Source organism: Oncorhynchus clarkii, chromosome 2 (genome assembly GCF_045791955.1).
Source record: "Oncorhynchus clarkii lewisi isolate Uvic-CL-2024 chromosome 2, UVic_Ocla_1.0, whole genome shotgun sequence".
In the NCBI taxonomy this organism is placed as follows: Eukaryota; Metazoa; Chordata; class Actinopteri; order Salmoniformes; family Salmonidae; genus Oncorhynchus; species Oncorhynchus clarkii.
In genome coordinates this window covers 22,015,191-22,042,188 of record NC_092148.1, presented here as the reverse complement: position 1 = coordinate 22,042,188, position 26,998 = coordinate 22,015,191, and the positions used below count along the sequence as shown (strand labels likewise).

The window sequence follows — 26,998 nt, the reverse complement described above, 5'->3', positions numbered from 1 at the left end:
TAAATTATGTGGAAACAACGTTGATTCAACCAGTGTGCCCAAAGCGCGCCTCGGCAAAATAAAACAAATACTACTAATAATTAAATAAAGGTTAAAAATGTTTTTTGAAGTAGTGGCAATGATTTAGTAAATCCAGTGCCTTCAGAAAGTATTCACACCCCTTTACTTTTCCACAATTTTTGGTGTTATAGCCCAAATTTAAAATGAATTCAATTGAGATCTTGTGTCTACACACAGTACCCCATAAAGTCAAAGTGCAATGTTGATTGTAGAACAAGTCATAAAAAATTTTTAAAGCTGAAATGTCTTAACTCAATAAGTATTCAACCCCTTTGTTATGTCAAGCCTAAATAAGTTCAGGAGTAAAAATGTGCTTAACAAGTCACATAATAAATGTTGCATGGACTCAATCCATATTCAACATGGTGGTTAAGATGATTTTTTAATGACTACCCAATCTCTGTACCCCACACATACAATTATCTGTAAGGTTCCTCAATCAAGTAGTGAATTTCAAGCACAGACTCAACCACAAAGAACACACAAAGTGTGGCAAAGAAATGAACATTTTGTTCTGAATACAAAACATAATGTTTGGAGCAAATCCAATACAACACATCACTGAGTATCACTCTTCATATTTTCAAGCATGGTGGTGGCTGCATCATAATATGGGTATGCTTGTCATCGGCAAGGGTTAGGCTAAATCTACACTGGAGTTGCATACCACCACGATATGTTCCTGAGTGACCCGGTTACAGTTTTGGCTTAAATCAGCTTGGAAATCTATAGCAAGACTTGAAATGGCTGTCTAGCAACCATCAACAATCCATTTCAATAATGTTTTAAAGAATAATGGGCAAATATTGTCCAGTCCAGGTGGGCAAAGCTCTTAGAGACTTACCCCCAAAGACTCACAGCTGTAATCATTGCAGGATTACATTGCAGTAGGGATTGTCATAGATAGTTACAGTATGATATGGTCAACAACACCACCCCACAGTACAGCACAGGGCACTACAGTAGGGAGTATCCAGTGACTAACCAACCAGCTAGGTGTTGAGAGGAGTGGCCTACTACTGCTATAAACCTAACCTAGCTGTTTAGACCCAGTGGGAGTGTGTAAGTAACACAACAAGCCCCACAGCACAGGAACCGCAGTAGCTGTAGGGTATCTAGCTAACCAGTGAATAGGTACTACTTCTATAATCTGACCTGGTAGTTTGTTACCCTGGTATTGTGTTAGACTGATTACGAGATTAGTCTCTGTGTGCATGGGACTGTTCACATTCCAAGGCCCAAATAAGACTCTGCTCCACTCTAGGCAACTATCCAGTTAGAATAAGTCAACCCCTCTGTGCTCTTTCTGCCACAGGGCTCAAGTTCATATCAATAATGCTCTCTGTTGTATTTGACAACAATAAAGGAAGCAGTGAGTCAATGAGCGATACAACTCACTCTGCAAGGAAAGACTGATAAGAGCTTGTACTGTATGAGGTTCATAAGTTATCCTGACAAAATAATTCCCTGGGTCTTATTAAAATAGTGGAATATGTTAGTAGAGTTTTGGACTGTAGTTTTGGCCTGATGAAGAGAGACGTACACAATGACAACCTGTCATTTTAGAAGTTGAAGGTAGGGGAAACACTAGTTGCATCCCAATTGGCACCCTAATCTGTATATGGTGCATCCCTTTTGAGCAGAGCCCTACAGGCCCTGGCCAATCTAATGCAGTGCACTATAAAGTGAATAGTGCGCCATTTGGGACGCAGAGACTGTGGTGAGAGACACCTGTCATGGCCGTTCTATGCAGCACAATGGGATTAGACCCAAACAATGGGAGCACTATCCTTTAAAAAGTAGACACTGCATTTAGGCATACTATGGAGTAATAAAACAAAAAAGTGACCCATTTCACTCCAACAGACATGTATTTTACTGACCATAATTAGCATATGAAATACCTGCATATTATTAGTAACTACATACTATACTACATATGAACTAGGATCCTATTGGAACATACACACAGTACACAAATAGTAGTAAGGTAAAGGAAAATCTTAATATTCTATTTCCTGATATTATAGTGCTTTTCTTAGCATACAATAACATGAAGGAACTGATCAAAATATAAACATTGAAGATTTGATTTAAATGTTTTTATTAATAATATGAAAGGAGAAAGAGGAGAATAAACAAGTAAATATCAGGAAATATAATACTTATTTGGATAATTATATAGTTCACCCATTGTTCTCATTGTCTGCTAAAGCAGCTTGATCTGGTTTTAGAAATCTTTGGCCATCTCATTTGGGATCTTTCAATACCACAACAGACTAGCTATTGATTAAGGACTGAGGAAGAAAAAAAAAACTGCCTTCATTTGGAGGGTGTCCAAGTGCTGAGAGAGAAAGAAAGAAAGACTGTCAGCACACATCAATGAGAGACTGTGGATTGCTACTAGTGTTCCCATAGACTTCCAGTAATTGAGCCAACGACTATCTACATGTATTTAAGCACATCTCAGCAGAGATTAGATAGATAGATAGATAGATAGATAGATAGATAGATAGATAGATAGATAGATAGATAGATAGATAGATAGATAGATAGATAGATAGATAGATAGATAGATAGATAGATAGATAGATAGATAGATAGATAGATAGATAGATAGATAGATAGATAGATAGATAGATAGATAGATAGATAGATAGATAGATAGATAGATAGATAGATAGATAGATAGATAGATAGATAGATAGATAGATAGATAGATAGATAGATAGATAGATAGATAGATAGATAGATAGATAGATAGATAGATAGATAGATAGATAGATAGATAGATAGATAGATAGATAGATAGATAGATAGATAGATAGATAGATAGATAGATAGATAGATAGATAGATAGATAGATAGATAGATAGATAGATAGATAGATAGATAGATAGATAGATAGATAGATAGATATAGCCTCCTGAGTGGCACAGTGGTCTAAGGCACTGCTTCGCGGTGCTTGAGGAGTCACTACAGACCCGAGTTCAATCCCATGCCATGACGCAGCCGGATGCAACCGGGAGACAAATGAGGCGGCACATAATTGTCCCAGCTTCGCCCGGGATAGGGAAGGGTTTGGCCTGCTGGGATGTCCTTGTCCCATTGTGCTCTGGTGACTCCTGTGGAGGGCTGGGCGCATGCACACGGACATCGGTCGCCAGTTGTATGGTGATTCCTCTGACACATTGGTGTGGCTGGCTTCCGGGTTACGAGAGCAGTGTGTCAAGAAGCAGTGCGGCTTGGCAGGGTCGCGTTTCGGAGGACGCATGGCTCTCGACCATCGCCTCTCCTGAGTCCATATGGGATATATATTTCTGAGTAATTACTTTTGAACTGTAGTATGTATTGTGTATATATATGTATATATACACAGACACACACACACACACACACACACACACAATACCAGTCAAAAGTTTGGACACACCTACTCATTCAAATGTTTTTGTTTATTTTTACTATTTTCTACATTGTAGAATAACAGTGAATACATCAAAACCAAGTGAAGCTGGTTGAGAGAATGCCAAGAGTGTGCAAAGCTTTCATCAAGGCAAAGGGTGGCTACTTTGAAGAATCTCAAATATATTTTGATTTGTTTAACACTTTTTTGGTTACTACATGATTCCATGTGTTATTTCAGTTTTGATGTATTTCACTGTTATTCTACAATGTTATTCTAGAAAATAGTAAAAATAAAGAAAACCCTGGAATGAGTAGGTGTGTCCAAACTTTTGGCTGGTACTGTGTGTGCGTGTGTATATATATATAAAAAAAATATTTTGCAGCAGCTGTTGCAACAATTTAGAGCCACCTCTGCTAAAATAATATAGGGGAAACACTACCTTGAGAAGCTCTTTAACCCTTCCACACGTTAGAACTAATGCTATTCTTGTCGGTTGTCACTTGAGTTTCCCCCCTATTGAGCAGAGGACAGACAGTGAATACCCTCACCCTCAGCCACTCCACAGAGCAACAATGGCAGCATGCTCTCGGGGAGCCATGTGTTCTCATAGCAACCTATATTTACACCACTAGGAGAGAGAGAGAGAGAGAGAGAGAGAGAGAGACTTGCTCTCTATTTGGTAGCAGCTGGGTATTTATGACTGATAGAAGTATCCTGCAAAAAGTGAATGACCCACATGCATCTAGGGGACATTTGAGCTCCACAGAGGCATTTGTTTGCAGTTGCTGAGAGCATGCAGCTTCCTAATTCAGCATATGCCCTGACTCTCAAATGACAAACCACTCGAAGGGGTAGACTAAAGCCCACCCTGTTTTATTGCTGAGATGGCAAGGTCTTCATTGGCTTTCTGATGATAACAACCTGGCCTGTGCTCTCTGAAGTGTCCATTTAAAACTATTTGGCTCTACTACAATACAATACCCAGTTCTCTGAGCACAGTAACACGGAAAACACCAACAGGTAGCCTAAAGTCAAATCAGTATAATAAAAAAATGTACCAAGAACTAGATCATGAAGGTTGTATTGGTTTTTAAATGAAAACATAAGCCCACGAATATTTTCATATATTTGCCTTGCTGTTTTCATTATGATGAGGTTATGGTTCGCGGTGTATCCGAAGTTTTTGGGGGTGTATTATTTTTGTTGCTTATAGATTTAAAATGTTTCTCCTTTCAGATAATGATAGCGGGTGAGTCACTATGGAGGCCTATGTGGATGTTTCGGTTGTAGACTATGTAGAGGATGTATTCCGTTCCAGTCCAGAGCACTCCAACATCAGACACTCCTCCCCCCCATGGCCTCTTCCCAAATGCCATGCTCTATCATTACCCACCCACACACGCTACACCATGCTCAGAATACTCCAGCTCTGCTAGCCTCGGACCATTACACACCATGCTCAGAATACTCCAGCTCTGCTAGCCTCGAACCATTACACACCATGCTCAGAATACTCCAGCTCTGCTAGCCTCGGACCATTACACACCATGTTCAGAATACTCCAGCTCTGCTAGCCTCGGACCATTACACACCATGCTCAGAATACTCCAGCTCTGCTAGCCTCGAACCATTACACACCATGCTCAGAATACTCCAGCTCTGCTAGCCTAGAACCATTACACACCATGCTCAGAATACTCCAGCTCTACTAGCCTCGAACCATTACACACCATGCTCAGAATACTCCAGCTCTGCTAGCCTCGAACCATTACACACCATGCTCAGAATACTCCAGCTCTGCTAGCCTAGAACCATTACACACCATGCTCAGAATACTCCAGCTCTACTAGCCTCGAACCATTACACACCATGTTCAGAATACTCCAGCTCTGCTAGCCTCGGACCATTACACACCATGCTCAGAATACTCCAGCTCTGCTAGCCTCGAACCATTACACACCATGCTCAGAATACTCCAGCTCTGCTAGCCTCGGACCATTACACACCATGCTCAGAATACTCCAGCTCTACTAGCCTCGAACCATTACACACCATGCTCAGAATACTCCAGCTCTACTAGCCTCGAACCATTACACACCATGTTCAGAATACTCCAGCTCTGCTAGCCTCGGACCATTACACACCATGCTCAGAATACTCCAGCTCTGCTAGCCTCGAACCATTACACACCATGCTCAGAATACTCCAGCTCTACTAGCCTCGAACCATTACACACCATGTTCAGAATACTCCAGCTCTGCTAGCCTCGGACCATTACACACCATGCTCAGAATACTCCAGCTCTGCTAGCCTAGAACCATTACACACCATGCTCAGAATACTCCAGCTCTACTAGCCTCGAACCATTACACACCATTTTCAGAATACTCCAGCTCTGCTAGCCTCGGACCATTACACACCATGCTCAGAATACTCCAGCTCTGCTAGCCTCGAACCATTACACACCATGCTCAGAATACTCCAGCTCTACTAGCCTCGAACCATTACACACCATGCTCAGAATACTCCAGCTCTGCTAGCCTCGAACCATTACACACCATGCTCAGAATACTCCAGCTCTGCTAGCCTCACACCATTACACACCATGCTCAGAATACTCCAGCTCTGCTAGCCTCGAACCATTACACACCATGCTCAGAATACTCCAGCTCTGCTAGCCTAGAACCATTACACACCATGCTCAGAATACTCCAGCTCTACTAGCCTAGAACCATTACACACCATGTTCAGAATACTCCAGCTCTGCTAGCCTCGGACCATTACACACCATGCTCAGAATACTCCAGCTCTGCTAGCCTCGGACCATTACACACCATGCTCAGAATACTCCAGCTCTGCTAGCCTCAAACCATTACACACCATGCACAGAATACTCCAGCTCTGCTAGCCTAGAACCATTACACACCATGCTCAGAATACTCCAGCTCTGCTAGCCTCGGATCGTTCCAAAGCTGCTGGTTCTGGGAGGAACAGGACTGTACTGACTATAACCACATCTCTGGGGGAACAAGTGAACACAGCTCCTTTGGCTCTAACAAATGTGCCTTCTTGAATAAATTACTCATTAGCAGCAAGAGAGAGAGATACATAAAAAAGAGAAGAGCATCTCTGGGCTGCCGTTCTCTCTGACATCCACCTAAGGGAGAGGCAGAGGCACCACTTGTCGTACTGTAACAAACCAGACACCATCCCTCTTCCCTTCACAGTAGTCAGAGACATGTAACCTAGGTGCCTAGGTCTGGTCATCTGCTCCTGGTTGGTTGGTGACTCGGGGCTTCCTGGTCTATGTATGACTAAAGGTGAGAGATCGCATAAGTAATTACAGCCACAGGAAAAAACTGTCAACATATTCACTTCAACTACACTCTTAGAAAACAGGGTTCTTTGGCTGTCCCTATAGGTAGGATCCTTTGGGTTCCATGTAGAACCCTCTGTGGGCAGGGTTTTACATGGAACCCAAAAGGGTTCTAACATGGGAAAAAAAGGGTTTTTCAAAGGATTCTCCTACGGGTACAGCCCCCAAAAAACTTTTGGGTACTAGATAGCACCCTTTCTTTAAGAGTGTATGCATGCCGCATACCTAGTGAACAAATAATGACAAAGCATCCTCACTTTAAAGTACCTCAGGAATGTCTTAATGCAACTATTAAATATAGCAAACACCATAGAGCAGTGTTCTGAAGTTATTTCAGAAGTAGGCTATTGACACAACAAATACATACAACTATAGTTTACTGATAAGACGCATGGCTGAGTGGACCAAACAAAGCCTCTGAAGCCAGATGGTGCAGTACTGAGTTAATAGGGTAATTATTTTAGCATCCCATATTACTGTAGATATGTTAGTGTCCCAAAGAGCACCCTATTTCTATATAGTGCACTACTTTTGACCAGGGTCCATAGGGCTTTGATCAAAAGTAGGGAACTATGTAGAGAATAGGTTGCCATTTGGGAAGCAGTCTAAGTCTCTGCTCTGATCCACTGACCGCTTCAGACCCCAGTCTCAGACCAACTCTTACTTAGCCATGACCCATGTCATGAGAAGACCTGTCCCCTTTAATAGAGACCGTGTTCCACGCGTGTCTGGACAGGATTCAGTCTCTCTCAGAACCTAATCCTCGAGGATTGCACATGCCAGTGCAAACAAGAGACCCCTATACTGTATAGCCAACCCTTTACACCAGGTCTGCATCCCTACAGTATATAGTGCACTACTTTTGTACCAGAGCCCTATGGGCCAAGGGCAAAAGTAGCGCGCTATATAAGGAGTAGTGTGCCATTTGAGATGCAGACCAGGATTATACTGTATAACCTGGCCCTCTAGACCAGCTGCTGTGTGTGAAACCATCCCTTATGTAGGGTAATATCCCACAGGACAGGGAGTAGAGCACTGAGCAGTGGGGACTGGGGAGGGAGGGCACAGAACAGCAGGAAATAACAATTAGCTTGTTCCATACTCCCTAAGCAACTCCCTCAATTAACAAAGCTCTGCTGCAGGGAAGGACTCAGAGAAACAATATTATACCACTCCTCTTTTAGCCATAGACACTTCCAGTCAGAATAAGACAAACATATGATTATGGTATTTGTTAAATAAGGGGAGGCTACTGCAGTAAAGGTGTGAAAAGGGAAATAGATGTAAACTAGTGTCAGTACTAGCATCACCGTATGATAACCTAAAGCATCATTATAATCAACAGCTGCTCTTCCTCTTACTCAGAGTCTGCCATCCACAGTGTGATAGTGCAGGTGAAATAACAATCAAACATCCAAACCAACCAATGTAAGAACAATGCCATTAATGAACACAGGATTACTACCACACCTAACCTAATATTTGGGGCTAGTCTCAACTGTACTGTACACTGATCAGTCTTCACCTCAAACCCACCTACCACACAATCCTCAAACTATACAGCCTGACAGTGGCCCAAAATAGGTCCTGTAGCTTAGTGCTCAACTTGTGTTCAAACAGCCCCTCATATCCACCATGCAGGAGAGGACAGTGCAACTAGTCAACAGACTGTTGTAGAGTAATGACACACTTAAAATGTGTTCATTTTGCCCTCTTGACTACAATAATTACATTTCAAAGCCATCGATTCCCTAAAATGGTATGCATGTGTGTCTACATAATTATGATGTAACCTATCAATAAGTTGAAACGTATTCTCTTCAAAACTATTCTTACTTGAGTTGTAACTGCGTAAACAATAGTAAAACTGATAGGGCAGGACCCAATACAAGTAGAGCATATGCACTGAAGAGTCCATGGAAGTAATTCATCTGCTGTGTGTGGTAGCAGTCAGAATTATTTGTTAAAGACTAGTGCCAGGCAGTCAGAGAACTATTTATGAAGACTAGTGCCAGGCAGTCAGGTCATTTTAAACCCGATGGCCAGTAAAACAGGAGTAGTTATTTCCAGCCATATACCACCGCCAACAGTACATCACTGCTCTCTCATCTTACAAAAAGCTTAAAATTATCTTCTCTTGAAAAACAAATAGAAATGCCTGCTCTGTAGACAATTTGGGCTTAGACCCATTAATACACCCTTATAGATGGTCCCTTAGCTCAGACACAACAACACCAGGCCCAGGCATTTACAGTAGTAAACACACACAATTCTAATTAAGACTGTTGGCCTAGGTCTGTACACTTTAGCCTTTTAGACCTGGGACTGCTCATAGCCCCTAAAAACACACACAATGCTCCAATTCACACAAAAGAGAAACAACAAATAGACTCAAGCTAACTCCAGAGCAGTTATACTATAACTGTTTGTCACAATATACAGAGAGTATCAGGGAGTATCCACATGGTTGAAACCACATGGTTGAAACCATGGTTGAAACCAAAATAGTAAGCGGGACTATTCTGCAATTGTGTCATCTTCTTTATGACAATGTGCAAAATAAATATACACATAAAATTAAACACATACTGTTGTGATCAGGGTTGGACTCCCTATAACGTCCTATAGCACAATAAGGCAGAGCAAGGCTAGGAAGAGCAAGGCTCTCTGGGCTAGCTAACCAAAAAAGGCTGTCTGGAATCTCAGGATGTCTGAAAGTTTAGTCCCAAAATGGCACCCTAATCCCTATTTAGTGTACTACTTTTGACCATAGGACACTGGTCAAACGTAGTGCACTATACAGGAAATAGGGTGCCATTTGGGACATAACCCATCTCCTCAGAAGTGGAAATTCTTACCTCCCTGTGAGTGTTTTATGGGCTCCGTTTCACTTTAAACCTCCCTTCTTGTTCTTGCCATGTAAAATAAAGCTCCTTTTGTCAGATGGCAGATGTCATAGTAATCTAAAGAGAACCTTTTTACCAACTGGTAAAGGTAATACATTTGACATGTTTCGTTGGGATTAAGAAAAATATTAATCTAATAACTGAGTCGTTCCCGAAATGAGTGCCTTTTGCATCCTTTCATATTTTAAGAAGAAATTGTGGACAAATATTGAATTTGAAAAACCTGTTATATTAAATAAAGTACCCTTTAATATAGATCACATAGAAATTCAATAAATCTGTTTTTTTTATATGACTAAAAACTTTTAGCATTTTGACATGTCCCTCTGACTTCCAGGAAGATTTTAACTCACTTAACCCCAAGTGTTCACCATCATTGTAAAGCCAGAGTTTTGTTGCTTTGATAGTCATTTCTGAAAACTAATATTTATCTCATGTGATTAGTGATTCATTTTAAGGTGATCATTTAAAAAAAAATTTTAAAAATGTAAGGTCAGCCCTGTTGAACTCACATTCATTAAAAAAAATAACATTGATCATCTAATAGTCAAATCATAGTCTAAAAGCAAGTGGTTCTACTTTTTTATTTTATTTTATTTTTTTACAATTTTCTGGTATTTTGTGGTGGAACACTGAGCGGATCAAGCATAACACATCTACCTTGTTACCAAAACTAGAAATGTTTTACAAATGTTTTGTTGTTGTGAAGCTTGCATTTAATATTCCCTCCCTGTTGCACACACGGCCTGCAACGAAAACATGCGGTCTCTCCTTCACTGCAGCCGAGGTGAGTAAGACATTTAAACGTGTTAACCCTCGCAAGGCTGCAGGCCCAGATGGCATCCCCAGCCGCGCCCTCAGAGCATGCGCAGACCAGCTGGCCGGTGTGTTTACGGACATATTCAATCAATCCCTATACCAGTCTGCTGTTCCCACATGCTTCAAGAGGGCCACCATTGTTCCTGTTCCCAAGAAAGCTAAGGTAACTGAGCTAAATGACTACCGCCCCGTAGCACTCACATCCGTCATCATGAAGTGCTTTGAGAGACTAGTCAAGGACCATATCACCTCCACCCTACCTGACACCCTAGACCCACTCCAATTTGCTTACCGCCCAAATAGGTCCACAGACGATGCAATCTCAACCACACTGCACACTGCCCTAACCCATCTGGACAAGAGGAATACCTATGTGAGAATGCTGTTCATCGACTACAGCTCGGCATTCAACACCATAGTACCCTCCAAGCTCGTCATCAAGCTCGAGACCCTGGGTCTCGACCCCGCCCTGTGCAACTGGGTACTGGACTTCCTGACGGGCCGCCCCCAGGTGGTGAGGGTAGGCAACAACATCTCCTCCCCGCTGATCCTCAACACTGGGGCCCCACAAGGTTGCGTTCTGAGCCCTCTCCTGTACTCCCTGTTCACCCACGACTGCGTGGCCACGCACGCCTCCAACTCAATCATCAAGTTTGCGGACGACACAACAGTGGTAGGCTTGATTACCAACAACGATGAGACGGCCTACAGGGAGGAGGTGAGGGCCCTCGGAGTGTGGTGTCAGGAAAACAACCTCACACTCAACGTCAACAAAACTAAGGAGATGATTGTGGACTTCAGGAAACAGCAGAGGGAACACCCCCCTATCCACATCGATGGAACAGTAGTGGAGAGGGTAGCAAGTTTTAAGTTCCTCGGCATACACATCACAGACAAACTGAATTGGTCCACTCACACAGACAGCATCGTGAAGAAGGCGCAGCAGCGCCTCTTCAACCTCAGGAGGCTGAAGAAATTCGGCTTGTCACCAAAAGCACTCACAAACTTCTACAGATGCACAATCGAGAGCATCCTGGCGGGCTGTATCACCGCCTGGTATGGCAACTGCACCGCCCTCAACCGTAAGGCTCTCCAGAGGGTAGTGAGGTCTGCACAACGCATCACCGGGGGCAAACTACCTGCCCTCCAGGACACCTACACCACCCGATGTCACAGGAAGGCCATAAAGATCATCAAGGACATCAACCACCCGAGCCACTGCCTGTTCACCCCGCTATCATCCAGAAGGCGAGGTCAGTACAGGTGCATCAAAGCTGGGACCGAGAGACTGAAAAACAGCTTCTATCTCAAGGCCATCAGACTGTTAAACAGCCACCACTAACACTGAGTGGCTGCTGCCAACACACTGACACTGACTCAACTCCAGCCACTTTAATAATGGGAATTGATGGGAAATGATGTAAATATATCACTAGCCACTTTAAACAATGCTACCTTATATAAATGTTACTTACCCTACATTATTCATCTCATACGCATACGTATATACTGTACTCTATATCATCGACGGTATCCTTATGTAATACATGTATCACTAGCCACTTTATACTATACTATGCCACTTTGTTTACATACTCATCTCATTTGTACATACTGTACCCGATACCATCTACTGTATCTTGCCTATGCTGCTCTGTACCATCACTCATTCATATATCCTTATGTACATATTCTTTATCCCCTTACACTGTGTACAAGACAGTAGTTTTGGAATTGTTAGTTAGATTACTTGTTATTACTGCATTGTCGGAACTAGAAGCACAAGCATTTCGCTACACTCGCATTAACATCTGCTAACCATGTGTATGTGACAAATAAAATTTGATTTGATTTGATTTGACAAGCTTCCATTCTCCCTGTCAAGGGGATTTAATAAGTCCTCAACCCTGTAAATAGGCACTTATTACAGTCATTTCTTTATTTAATCTCTTGAGATGGGAAAACATGTTTTTTAATAAGTTGAACGTGCTCTTTACGACATAAAATAAAGGTACTTATTTATTTATTTTTGCCACGTTACACTACTCAAAAAGGCACCTAATCAATGGAATGACCCATCTACTGCTTTTTTTGGCCAGGGATCACTTGAAAAAGTGAGAGATTTGAAAAATGTTCAGTCAATGGAAACAACCAAGGAAATGGCACCATTGGTCTCCAGAAGGACAGGCAGAGCAGAGGGGAATGTTCAGCAACTGCTGTCTTTAAATAACCACTATTCATCATGTGCTTTCTGCAACATGTCATAGGAGGTGATTATATAAAAGCCTTCAGCGGGGTGGAGGAGATGCAGGGCCATGGGTGCAAAATACAAAGGATTTTGTTTACTTGCAGGTAATAAGGGTTGTGGACATCAGCCTCCCACAACAACACCAGTAAATAGATTCTACCACATTATGACGTCTGAAGGATAGAACGTCTTTCTGCACAAAAATATATAGAATAATAACTATACAACAATCCCAGTACTGAAGTTTCCGATTTACATCTGTAAGAAGATTTGAATTACACTGTATGATGTAATTGTGTAGATTAGGGTATATTTAAAGTGCCTAAACAGCGTAACCCAGCAATTTTAGAGATGATGTTTTGTGTTGCCGTCGCCAATGGGAAGAAGATGCAGCATATTGAGTCAACAACAACAGAGGTGACAAAAGAACTACAGAGACAGTAAAAATGCAGTAACTGCCACTGCACAAAAGCTTCTGTTGTGGACTTGCCCATAGTTGTTTTCCCAATCAGGGGTCATGCAAGTTGTTTCCATAGAATTCAACTACACTGGAATTCTCTGCCTGTCTATACATACAATACTGTATGCTATGGCTTTTGATGTGTCTACTGACAACTACAGAGAGAGAAAGACTGATTTAGGCTTACAACAATTCATGAAGTGTATATTGTTTTTAAAGAATATAGCCTCATATATATATATATATGATATATGCAAAGGCCTGCTAGGTGACAAATAGGCATTCTCCATGTTTCTCTTGTATCAAGTCACCTTATGACCAAGTCTGTCTCCATCACCAATTCCTCAATATTATGATAATTGGATTGTTTGAACATGTATTCAAACACAATACTTATTAATATACACATTTGGAGTGGGAAAGACAAATAGTTATTAGAGACCTCAAATTCCTCACACTTACCATATTGGAGGTTTTGTGGCTGTGTTGACTTCTCCAAAATCCATCTCTGCATGTGGCAATATCCAACTTCAATGGTAAACGTTTGGCTATCCTCAATATTTTCCTTTTGTCCTGTCATCTGTCATCAAGGACGCCAAAGCTCTACTGATATCTAAGCCCGTTGATATCCAAATAACCGATAGAAGGACAAAAACAATACAAAAAGTGTTATTTTATCATTAATAATTCTTAAACATTGGTGCTATTGTTCTAATGAAACAATAGTTGAGAATTGTGTGTGGTTACTTCTAGGCGACAATGCAGTCAACACAATGTCAGTAGGCTAGGCTATTAAAAAAAAAAGACATTAGTTTCACATTAATTACAAAATAGGATGTATTGGTCCCTACAAAAGTGACTGCTCAAATTTGACAGTCATTTGCAGACTAAAGTCCTGCAACATAGTAACAGTTGTCTTCACAACAAAAAGTCGCAGAGCAGAGATACAAAATAACCGCATAAACATTCAGGGTGTGATAGGTATAATAGTTTACTTACGTCGACTCAAACGTTGTTTTAATTCATATTCTCATAACAAGTAATTGCAAATCGATTTCGGAAATAATCCGTGTAAATGCCGGTTGTCCCTGTTCTAGTCCGAGCCCGCCTTCGTCAGCACTGAAATGTCAATCATGCTCATTGGGAATTCACTGCCACTTCTTGCCAGCTCCAGAAGGCGAGCGAGCAGTAGAATTGGGACGCACTCAAGGCAACAGTTTTCACCAGTCTCATTTTGTTTTACTGAGACCCACATTTAACTTAAAACACACTCACGTTTTGATCGCTGTTTATATATTAATACAACTATTCTACTAAATATGTAATATGCTAATAATTGCATATATCTCTGTGGAAAGAATGAGTCCATTTTATAGGATGGCTGTAAAGTGACACTATCTGGACATAGTGAGCATATTAAAAGGTTATTTCTATTGAGATAAACGAACGCATTGATAATGAAGAACTCACAGTTGCCAATTTCATAAATCTCTGCTTTATCCTATTGAAAATCCAACTACTTGAATTTAAACCCTGGATCCCAGAATCCCTTGCAATAATTAATTCACTTACCACCCCGCCCATTTCTTTGCACACAACGACAGCAGACATTACACACATCGCTGATCATCCAAGAATATCGAGAGAACATTGATATTTCACTGTTCAAATAAAAAACTGAAATTAACAGAAACTAAAAATATATTTCTGACTTTACAGTAATGTAATTCTAGTGTTAGATAGTTATCATTGCACAAAGATGATGGAATGATTTTAGTCTTCAGATCAAATATGGATCGATCAGTTGAGAATTGCAGGAAATCATGTTCACTTTTAACAACATGTTTGGTGTAATTATCATACATTTAATGACTAGTGATGGAGTTACTTACAGCTTTGTCACAAACTCTGCCCACAGGAGGTCACTGTGTGACTTCAAATCACGTAAAATGCTGCAGCCTAACCCATTTCCACTGTGATAATAGAGGAACATTGTGTGTGTGTGTGTAAAATACTTGATTTACATGAATTACTGCAGTGGGCAAATTGGTGTCACAAAGTGTTTCTTGGTCTTAAACAAATCTACTTTGAAACAAAAGTATACACCTTACACAAATGTCTATAATTTTGAGCTTGCATCCCAATATTACACTTTATATACATCACAGAAGACTGAAATATGACAAAATTGTTAGACAGAGAAACACCAGATTTTTTGTGTGTTTAAAAAAAAGTATGCAATTTGGTAAATTGACCGCAGGAAAGGGCTACTTACAGTCCACATAGGATAACGTTTTTGGGTTCCAGGTGGAACCCTTTTTGGTATCAGGTCGAACCCCTTTGGGTTCCATGTATAGCGCAAGGCAAAAGCATTCACCCCCCTTGGCGTTTTCCCTATTTTGTTGCATTACAACCTGTCATTTAAATAGATTTTTATTTGGATGTCATGTAATGGGCATACACAAAATAGTCCAAATTGGTGAAATTAAATGAAAAATATTACTTGTTTCAAAAAATTCTGAAAAATTAAAAACTGAAAAGTGGTAATTGCATATGTATTCACCCCCTTTGCTATGAAGCCTCTAAATAAGTTCTGGTGCAACCAATTACCTTCCAAAGACACATAATTAGTTAAATAAAGTCCACCTGTGTGCAATCTAAGTGTCACATGATCTGTCACATGATCTCAGTATATATACACCTGTTCTGAAAGGCCCCAGAGTCTGCAACACCACTAAGCAAGGGACACCGCCAAGCAAGGGGCACCGCCAAGCAAGCGGCACCGCCAAGCAAGCGGCACCGCCAAGCAAGCGGCACCGCCAAGCAAGCGGCACCGCCAAGCAAGCGGCACCGCCAAGCAAGCGGCACCATGAAGACCAGGGACAGGGACAAAGTTGTGGAGAAATACAGATTAGGGTTGGGTTATAAAAAAATATCAGAAACTTTGAACATCCCACGGAGCACCATTAAATGCATTATTAAAAATGTAAAGAATATGGCACCACAACAAACCTGCCAAGAGAGGGCCGCCCACCAAAACTCAAGGACCTGGCAAGGAGGGCATTAATCAGAGAGGCAACAAAGAGACCTTTTTGGCCATCAAGGAAAATGTCTGGCGCAATCCCAACACCTCTCATCACTCCGAGAACCCCATCCCCGCAGTGAAGCATGGTGATGGCAGCATCATGCTGTATAGGTGTTTTTCATCAGCAGGGACTGGGAAACTGGTCAGAATTGAAGGAATGATGGATGGTGCTAAATATAGGGAAATTCTTGAGGGAAACCTGTTTCAGTCTTCCAGAGATTTGAGACTGGGATGGAGGTTCACCTTCCAACAGGACAATGACCCTAAGTATACTGCTAAAGCAACACTCGAGTGGTTTAAGAGGAAACATTTAAATGTTGTTGAATGGCCTAGTCAAAGCCCAGACCTCAATCCAATTAAGAAACTGTGGTATGAATTAAAGATTGCTGCACACCAGCGGAACCCATCCAACTTGAAGGAGCTGGAGAAGTTTTGCCTTAAAGAATGGGCAAAAATCCCATTGGCTAGATGTGCCAAGCTTATAGAGACATACCAAGAGACTTGCAGCTCAAGGTGGATCTGACGTTGGGGGTGCGAATAGTTATTTACGCTATTTCTTGACAAGAAATAAGACAAAAAAACTGAACTTGACTGTGTATAACTATTCACCCCCCCCCCCCCACACACACATTTTTTTTTGTAAGAGTGTACACCCAAACCTCAGTCTAAAAATAGCAGTGTGAAACAAACCAACATTCATTATAATAAGTTCACAGTACCTCCTTCTAAGGGAGGTGAAGGAAACTGCAGCAGCAGTACTATAGGCTATTGTACAACAGGATAATACACACATCTTCAAGAAACTCAGAGAAGAAACACCAAAGAGCTAATTGATCATTACTCATGCCTGGTGAGTACTTTTGTCAACATCTAGAAACCTATTGAAGATATAAAATCTATATGTATTTCTAAGGGGTAACACAACAATTATTTATGCTTGTGACATTTTAGCATAAAAAATGAAAAAAAATTACATAAGTACTTGAAGTGATGAATAGAGTTTAAAAAAGATAGCCGTTAGATTACCGTACTCAATTTGTGCCCTAATTTAAATACACTTTTGTTAATATACAATATAGTATGAATTATAGACTACTTACAGGGCAATCCAACCCTGTTCCTGGAGAGCTTTGGTTTTCAATCCAACCCTAGTTGTAACTAACCTGATTCAGTTTATCCACCAGCTAATTATTAGAATCAGGTGTGCTAGATTAGGATTGGAGCGAAAACCTACAGGACAGTAGCTCTCCAGGAACAGGGTTGGAGAGCCCTGGCTATGACTTTCTAGATTTCTTTGACTGTGCAGTGAACACCTATGAGCACCTGAAGGTGTCAGAGCAGCCCCATAATCTGTATAATCAGCCTGTATAATAAACTAAATATGCTTCTCTGCTAAAATCTGGGTCAAAGATTTAAATGAATGTGTCTTATTCAGTACATTTAGTAGTCTACCAACCTGGCCAGCAGCCATGCCAGCTAAGATAGTTTGACAAACTAGCTACTCTAACCTGATTGAAAGCCTGAAATGGCTTCTTGGTAGCTAGTTATGAGATTGGGAACCTATCTGGACTAGCTAAAGCCAACTTCATAAAATTGCTAGGTGCTAGTAGTATTACAGAGAAACAAACAAACAAAATTAACCAAAAAATTGCTTGCATTTTTTTATAAAACAGGACAAATCTGAGAGAACGGGAAAGAGGGTATGTGCCCCTGAGCTGTGTGGGCATGACGCTTGTGTTTCTGTGTTTACTTGTTTGTTTGTTTGTTTTGATGAATATTCAGTACAATGATAATATTTCAAAGGAACAACTTAAAGGGGAAATGTGTGATTGTTTTTACATTTAAATTAATGATATATAACCATTGATTTGTAGAGAGTATATCTTATCATTCATATAAACTGTTGTACACCAACATAAATCTAAAATATAAGATTGTTTCACTCCATTATTTGTAAACAAACATGTTAAAAACTATAATGTTGATCTCATGGATGGTCAGTCCTTGCATCCATAGCTACAGTATGTATATGAATATGGAGCCAACAAGGTTAAAAATCTGTCGCAGTGCCCTTGAGCAAGACACTTAACCCCAATTGCTCCAGGGGCCCTGGACAATGTTGCCCCTGGCCGTGACCCCACTCCTGCATGTGTCTCAGGGGGAGTTAGGATATGCAAGAAACACATTTCCATTACAAACTTGAACAAGTAAAACATTATTATTAGAATTAGTGGTTCCATTTCTCCAGCCCCATCCCTCAGCTGTTTATCCAAACAGTGGCGGGGTGGCTCCTTTTTTATTGTTTGAACTGCAGATTGCCACATTGACTATTCAGGTTGATTTTGAATGAAAGCACTCCACCTTGACTAATAACAATACAATTTCTGTCTTTCTACAGACAAGGATATGGAGCCAACAACAGAATATAACTATTCCTCCTACTACGATGATACAGAAGGTTTATATAGTTCAGAGCCCTGCAACAATGCCAATGTGAAGGAGTTTGGACGGGTGTTTCTGCCTACACTCTACAGCCTGGTCTTCATCGTGGGCTTCATTGGTAACGGCCTGGTGGTCTGTGTCCTGGTGGTGTTTAAGAGGATCAGAAGCATGACAGACCTCTGTCTCTTCAACCTGGCTCTGTCTGACCTTTTCTTCATCATCTCCCTGCCTTTCTGGTCCCACTACGCCACCGCAGCCAAGTGGCTCCTGGGGGACTTTATGTGCCGACTGGTAACCGGACTATACATGCTTGGGTTTTATGGCAGCATCTTCTTCATGGTGATCTTGACAGTGGATCGCTATGTGGTCATAGTCCACGCTCACACCCTGGCCAGGCCCAGATCAGTCAGAGTAGGGGTCACTCTGTCTCTGTTCATGTGGGCTCTCAGTCTCTGTGCCTCTCTGCCTACAATCATCTTCACCAAAGTAAATAATGAGTCTGGGCTTACAACATGTAAACCAGAGTATCCAGAGGGTAGCATGTGGCGCCAGGTTTCTTATTTAGAGATGAATGTCTTGGGTCTACTTCTCCCTCTCTCCGTCATGGTGATCTGCTATTCCAGAATCGTTCCGATGTTAGTCAATATCAAAACCACCAAAAAGCACAAAGCCATCAAACTGATAATCATCATAGTAGTGGTCTTTTTCTGCTTTTGGACCCCATACAATGTGGTCATTCTCCTGCGTTATCTGGAGACCCAGAGCTATTTTGGGGACTGTACAACTCACACGAACATAGATCTGGCAATGCAGTGGACAGAGGTGATAGCGTTCACACACTGTTGTTTGAATCCAATCATCTATGCCTTTGCAGGGCAGAAATTCATGAGTCTTGTCCTGAAGTTACTAAGAAAATGGATGCCAATGTGCTTCGCCAGGCCTTATGTTAGTGGGTTGTCTGAAAGAAATATCTCAGTCTATTCCAGGTCTTCTGAAATATCATCTACAAGACTGCTGTAGTTTGACTTGTATGCAGGCACACTTCGAATATAAAAACTCTGAGAAGGGAAAAGACAGTAAAAGATGTAAGGAAAAGGGGGATTTCTTTGAAAGTGTGGCACTCAGTCACCCTAACTGTGAATCTATGCTTACATTAGATACTGTAGATATCAGTTGCTCTTTTGTATCTTTACATGCTCCAATTCCTTTGTTGATAGATACCTTTAAAGAGTGTTAGTTGTGTCCTCATGTGGTATTGTGTGAAAAGTGCGAAAAAAAGTAAAGAAATTGACAATATGTACAGTGCATTCGGAAAGTATTCAGACCCCTTCCCTTTTTCCAAATGTTGTTACGTTACAGTCTTATTCTAAAATGTATTAAATTAAGTGTTTTTAACATCAACACCTCATCAATCTACACACAATATCCAATAATGACGAAGTGAAATCAGGTCTTTAGACATTTTTGCTAATTTATTAAAAATAAAAACAGAAATACCTTATTTATATAAGTATTCAGACCCTTTGCTATGAAACTTGAAATTGAGCTCAGGTGCATTCTGTTTCCATTGATCATCCTTGAGATGTTTCTACAACCTGATTGGAGTCCACTTGTGGTAAATTCAATTGATACGACATGATTTGTAAAGGCACAAACCTGTCTATGTAAGATCCCACAGTTGACAGTGCATGTCAGAGCAAAAACCAAGCCATGAGGTCGGACAGGATTGTGTCGAGGCAGAGATCTGGAACATTTCTGCAGCATTGAAGAACTTTGGAAACACCAAGACTCTTCCTAGAGATGGCCGCCTGGCCAAACTGAGCAATTGAGGGAGAAGGGCCTTGGTCAGAGAGGTGCCCAAGAACCGGATGGTCACCCTGACAGAGCTCCAGAGTTTCTCTGTGGAGATGGAAGAATCTTCCAGAAGGACAACCATCTCTGCAGCACTAAACCAATCAGGCCTTTATAGTAGAGTGGCCAAACGGAAGCCACTCCTCAGTAAAATGCACATGACAGTTTTCCACTTGGAGTTTTCCAAAAGGCACCTAAAGGACTCTCGGTCCATGAGAAACAAGATTCTCTGGTCTGATGAAACCAAGATTGAACTCTTTGGCCTGAATGCCAAGCGTCACGTCTGGAGGAAACCTGGCACCATCCCTATGGTGAAGCATGGTGGTGGCAGCATCATGCTGTGGGGATGTTTTTAAGCGGCAGGGACTGGGAGACTAGTCAGGATCGAGGGAAAGATCGACGGAGTACAGAGAGATCCTTGATGAAAACCGTCTCCAGAGCGCTCAGGACCTCATACTGAGGTGAAGGTTCACCTTCCAACAGGACAACAACCCTAAGCACACAGCCAAGAAAATGCTGGAGTGGCTTCGGCACAAGTCTCTGAATGTCCCTGAGTGACCCAGCCAGCGCCCGGACTTGAACCCGATCTAACATCTCTGGAGAGACCTGAAAATAGTTGTGAGCAATGCTCCTATCCAACCTGACAGAGTTTGAGAGGATCTGCAGAGAAGAATGGGAGAAACTCCCCAAATACAGGTGTGCCAAGCTTGTAGCGTCATACCCAAGAAGACTCAAGGCTGTAATTGATGCCAGTGGTGCTTCAACAAAGTACTGAGTAAAGGGTCTGAATACTTATGTAAATGTGATATTTCAGTTTTTAGTTTTTTTCAATTTGCAATAAAAAACAGTTTTTACTTTTATTGTGTGTAGATTGATGAGGGGGGAAACTATTGAATCACTTTTAGAATAAGGCTGTAATGTAAAAAAAATGTGGAAAAATTCAAGGGGTCTGAATACTTTCCGAATACGCTGCACATATAGTTAGTTATATTCTCTGAAAAATCTAAAGATTGATTCCCCCTTTTTCCTTCATTTTTGAGTTTGTATGTTATAGCTTTTTTCTTCTAAGAATGTGACAGAAACCTGACTGGGGCATTTGCTTTTTAACAAGCTAATAAATGTCACAACACTGCTGTCTGTTTAAAAAAACACAAATAAAAAAAGCTGAGACTGCTGTTTTGTAAATGGACAACACAATAGGACTTGGCATGAAACATATATACTGTATACATGACTGTCTAGGATTTGTGATTACCTTCATTTTTACATTGTCTTCAATAACATGTTTTCTTTTTGATTTCAAACCACACTCTTGATAGTTTGCTCATGGTATAAGATATTCTGTATGTAATGGGCATTTAGACAATCTTGTTCAGTGACATTTCCCACCTGTACCTTTACTTGATGTTGACTTATTCAGCTTGGTCTACATGCACAGAGATACATCAATTCACACCAAAACAACTTAAACAACACAGGGACATAGCCTTGACATAGCTTACCTGAAATAAGGAAATGAGACTCAGAAAGCACAAGTGTCAAGAAAAGTAACTGGCCAGCCACTTCTCGTTAAACCACAGAAAATGCGTTGTTGAACAAATCTTTCTAGGAAACACGTATTGTCAAACCTCATCTAATATGGAAGCAAACTATTGTAAGATAAGCACAAGAGGCTGGAAAAAGCCCAAAGCAGTGCCCCTAAATCATGTAAAAGATGAAGTGCCTTGCTCAAGGGCACAACGGCAGCAGGCTGCACATGATGTTCTGATGCCAGCAACTCACACCAAATTTCCCCATCAGCCCTGAAATTCAAACCGGCAACACTTCGGTTACCAGCCTACTCCTTCTACTACAGACATAACCCACACAAGGACTACTTCCATGAATAAAAGTCACGGAATTTACTTTCTAAGATGTTTAAGATGTACTCTATTCATTTGTGTCTTTCCATCTGAAAAGCAGTTCAAAGCAGCATCTACATGCGTGACAGATATCTGTATGTTTGGTGATGTTTCCCTCACCCACACTCATTCCCAGACATGTAGTTAGAGGGCCATTACAGGAAACCCACATTAACACCTCAGCCTGCTCAAGGCAGAAATGCAAAGAAATAGTTATCTAGAGCACACCTTACTAGAAAAAAAGTTGCATTCATTGGTACAAAAGAATAGAGTAGAGAAAAACAGTAGTTTCCCAGCCAGACTGTTTCAACCAGCATACACATTATCACCAGAGGGAAGGTTACAGCATTCAACCTGTACATCAGAAAAGAAGATATTGGGGTAAATAAAATATATTTTCACTTCATGATAGCCTGCATATAGACATACAGCCTACAAATGTATACGCAGGCATAGACAGTCTGTGAAGGGGTGTTAGCCTCACAGGAACTACAAAATGGGGTCGGTCAACAGGGGGTGTCAGTATTTAACAGGTGATGGTGGGTGATGTGTGAGATCATATGGCTTGTGGTTTGATTCTGGTTTAAAGAGGATGTAGAAATAGTCTTTAGATCCAATACTGTTTTGTGTGTCAGTCAATACATACATTGTGAGGGGAAAAGTATAGTTTTGAAAATGTTCTTTTTTAATTTTGAAACATTTTGTTTTAAACAAGACATTGTATTAATACATTAATATGGCCCTACGGGGTAATAGCTTTTAAAATAAATAATGAGCCTTTCAAAGCGTTTTAGCTGTTTCAGTATTGAGTATTCAGTAAAAATGTCAGTATTGAGCTTACATAACATTGACAACAACAGTAATAAAAGCCTTGTTGTTAGACATAAGATTTCTGAAGATGTATTATAAGGGTCTGTTTCTTTGTTATCTCCATCAAGTATGTAAATTAGGTTAATTCCCACAGGTTGTTTTGAATGACCCATTTCTCTTCATATCAGTCATCATGGTGTTTTAAAGTGTATCATTACACTCTGTGATTCATTTGAAAGCATTATAATTCATATGAAAGAATCATTACCCAAGTTAAAACACAGTTACCATGGAAACTGATAGATTACATGTGGCTAAAGTATTTAGTGATACAAGTATGATGCCATAATGGAGTACATAGGTGGATGAGTGACAAATAATAGCTTTAACATTTGAAGTTACATAGGGTTTTATCATCTCTGGCTGTGTGCAGGTAACCATTCAGAACACAATTAGGAACTAGAATACTAGAATGGACATTAACCTTCTAGTGATGGGATAAAAGCCAGCCATTTTGGTCAGGGGGGGATAAGATATTGTGTAAAATAATGAATTTGAAGAATGTTTCTGCACTGTATGTTTGTTAGCTAGCTAGCCAGACAGTTTTAGAGGAATGATTCGATAAATGTTTCAAATTCTATTCAAACAATGCAGTCAATCCACATCCATACACTGGCTGATATCAGTTGATGATAGGACTTAGACACATTGTAAATGCAACAAGTGCGTATATTGTATCACATAATGGCACTCCTAGCTTTCCAAGAAAACAAAAACTGTTTCCAGTTTTATTGTTCACAAGGACAGTGCACAAGTACTGTGAAATGCCTTTCTTGCAAGCTCTTTCCCAACAATGCAGTAATCGATACTAGTAGGACCATAAAATGAAGTAAAGTAAAACAAGAATACACGAGAAATAGAAATAAGAAGAACACGAGAAAGTAAGTAAGCTATATACAGGGTCAGAGCCAATACCATATACAGTATACAATGTGCAGGGATACTGGAGTGGTAGGGGTAGATATGTATAGAGTGCCTTGCAAAAGTATTAATCTCCCTTGGCATTTTTCCTGTTTTGTTGCATTACAACCTGTCATTTAAATAGATTTTTATTTGGATTTCATGTAATGGACATACACGAAATAGTCAAATTGGTGAAGTTCTAAAAAATTATAACAAAAAAAACTGAGCGTTGTGTGCATATGTATTCACCCCCTTTGCTATGATGACCCTAAATAAGATCTGGTGAAACCAATTACCTTCAGAGGTCACATAATTCATTAAATAAAGTCCACCTGTGTGCAATCTAAGTGTCTCATGATCTGTCACACAATCTCAGTATATATACACCTGTTCTGAAAGGTACTCTGGTCAGATGAAACTAAAATTGAACTTTTTGGCCATCAAGGAAAACGTTATGTCTGGCGCAAACCCAACACCTCTCATCACCCAGAAAACCCAATGAAAAACATGCTGATGTTTTTCATCAGTAGGGACTGGGAAACTGGTCAGAATTGAAGGAATGATGGATGGCGCTAAATACAGGGAAATTCCTGAGGGAAACATGTTTCAGTCTTCCAGAGACTGGGACGGAGGTTCACCTTCCAGCAGGATAATGACCCTAAGTATACTGCTAAAGCAATACTCGATTGGTTTAAGTGGAAACATTTAAATGTCTTGGAATGGCCTAGTCTAAGCCCAGACCTCAATCCAATTGAGAATCTGTGGTATGACTTAAAGATTGCTGCACACCAGCGGAACCCATCTAACTTGAAGGAGCTGGAGACGTTTTGCCTTAAAGAATGGGCAGAAATTCCAGTGGCTAGATGTGCCAAGCTTATAGAGACATATCCCAAGAGACTTGCTGTGGCTGTTAAGGTTTTCTTCCGTTGAAGGAGAGGCAGACCAATATACATCTTTAATGAAGATGAAACACAAACAATACAAAACAAGAACCATGAAAACCTAACCAGTCTTATCTGGTGCAAACTAACACAGAGACAGGAACAATCACCCACGAAACACTCAAAGAATATGGCTGCCTAAATATGGTTCCCAATAAGAGACAACGATAAACACCTGCCTCTGATTGAGAACCACTCCAGGCAACCATAGACTTTTCTAGACAACCCCACTAACCACAATCCCATAACCTACAACAAACCCCTAGACAAAACACACCACAATAAATAACCCATGTCACACCCTGGCCTGCCCAAAATAATAAAGAAAACACAAAATACTTAGACCACGGCATGACAGTGGCTCTACAAAGTATTGACTTTGTCTTATTTCACGATAAAACATATTTTGCAACTTCAAAGTGGTAGGAATGTTGTGTAAATCAAATAATACAAACCCCCCAAAAATCTATTTTAATTCCAGGTCGTAAGACAACAAAATAGGAAAAATGCGGGGGGTGAACACTTTCACAAGCCACTGGAGGTTAAAGGTGACTAGGCGTCAGGATATATGATAAACAGAGTAGCAGCAGTGTATATGGTGATTTTATGTGAGTGTGTATGCGTGTGTGTAGTCAGTATGAATGTGTGTGCGTGTTATGTGTGTGTGTGAGCAAATGGTTTGTGTGCTTGTGTTGGAGGGTCAGTGTGAGTGTGTGTGTGAGTGAGTGTGTAGAGTCAGTGTAAAATTTAAATACTATAAAAGGGTCATTGCAAATAGTCTGTGTAGCCATTTTGTTAGCTATTTAGCAGTCTTATGGCTTGGGGGATAGAAGCTGTTCCGGAGCCTGTTGGTGTCAGATTTGTTGCTCCGGTACCACTTGGTGTGCCGAAAGGAGAGAGAAGAATCTATGCCTTGGGTGACTGGAGTCTAACAATTTTCCTTTCACATTGCCTCATATTGAGATCCTGGATGGCAGGGAGCTCGGCCACAGTGATGTACTGGGCTGTCCGCACCACCGTCTATAGTGACATTTATAGACTGTTGACATACATACTAAACAAAAATATAAATGCAACATGCAACAACGACTTTACTGAGCTACAGTTCATATAAGGAAATCAGTCAGTTGAAATACATTTGTTAGACCCTAATCTATGGATTTCACATGACTGGGCAGGGCCGGAGCCATGGGTGGGCCTTGGAGGGCATAGACCCACCCACTTGGGAGCCAGGACCACCCACTGGGGAGCCAGGCTCAGCCAATCAGAATGGGTTTTTCCCCACAAAAGGGCTTTATTACAGACAGAAATACTCCTCAGTTTCATCAGCTGTCTGGGTGGCTGGATTAGTGTATTTTAGAGGCTATTTATACAGAAACTTTACATAAAACCCGTATAAACTGTATTTATAATTACATGTTCATATTTTAGGTTGACAATAATTATATTACACAATTTCTAATATCATATGCCTTTAACATGTGTTTCTGATATCACATTTCCGCATATGTAAAATCAGGATTATGCCTCTACTGCCATTCATTCCAATAAGACTGGTTTGGATTTCTCCTTGACCAATATGGCTTTCATTTAAACCCATTCTGGAACTTTGAGGGTTTATGACATAGCCCTAGTAGTAATTTAATAGGATCTCTATGACAAAGATGCACACAATACAGCATTGATTGTTAACTAACAATTCACACCATCCTTTTTTCCTCAGTAAG

General features: G+C 40.7%; 2 protein-coding genes across 2 annotated transcripts in view; one reads left to right on the top strand and one right to left on the bottom strand.

Moving 5' to 3' along the window:
* The window catches only part of LOC139424396 (protein cordon-bleu-like), a 61,288-nt gene extending 47,373 nt beyond the window's left edge, over positions 1-13,915 (bottom strand). The window contains exon 1 of the mRNA XM_071176174.1: positions 13,741-13,915. Within this exon, the coding sequence (XP_071032275.1) occupies positions 13,741-13,784 (44 nt within the window). The 5' untranslated portion in view covers positions 13,785-13,915. The remainder of the gene's footprint in view (positions 1-13,740) is intronic.
* A 3,235-nt stretch (positions 13,916-17,150) lies between these two features.
* On the top strand, positions 17,151-22,117 carry LOC139380312 (C-C chemokine receptor type 5-like). Its single transcript, XM_071122910.1, has 2 exons — positions 17,151-17,213; positions 18,762-22,117. The coding sequence occupies exons 1-2, from the start codon at positions 17,207-17,209 to the stop codon at positions 19,823-19,825; spliced, it is 1,071 nt and encodes a 356-aa protein (XP_070979011.1). The 5' UTR covers positions 17,151-17,206; the 3' UTR covers positions 19,826-22,117.
* The last annotated feature ends 4,881 nt before the right edge of the window (positions 22,118-26,998 follow it).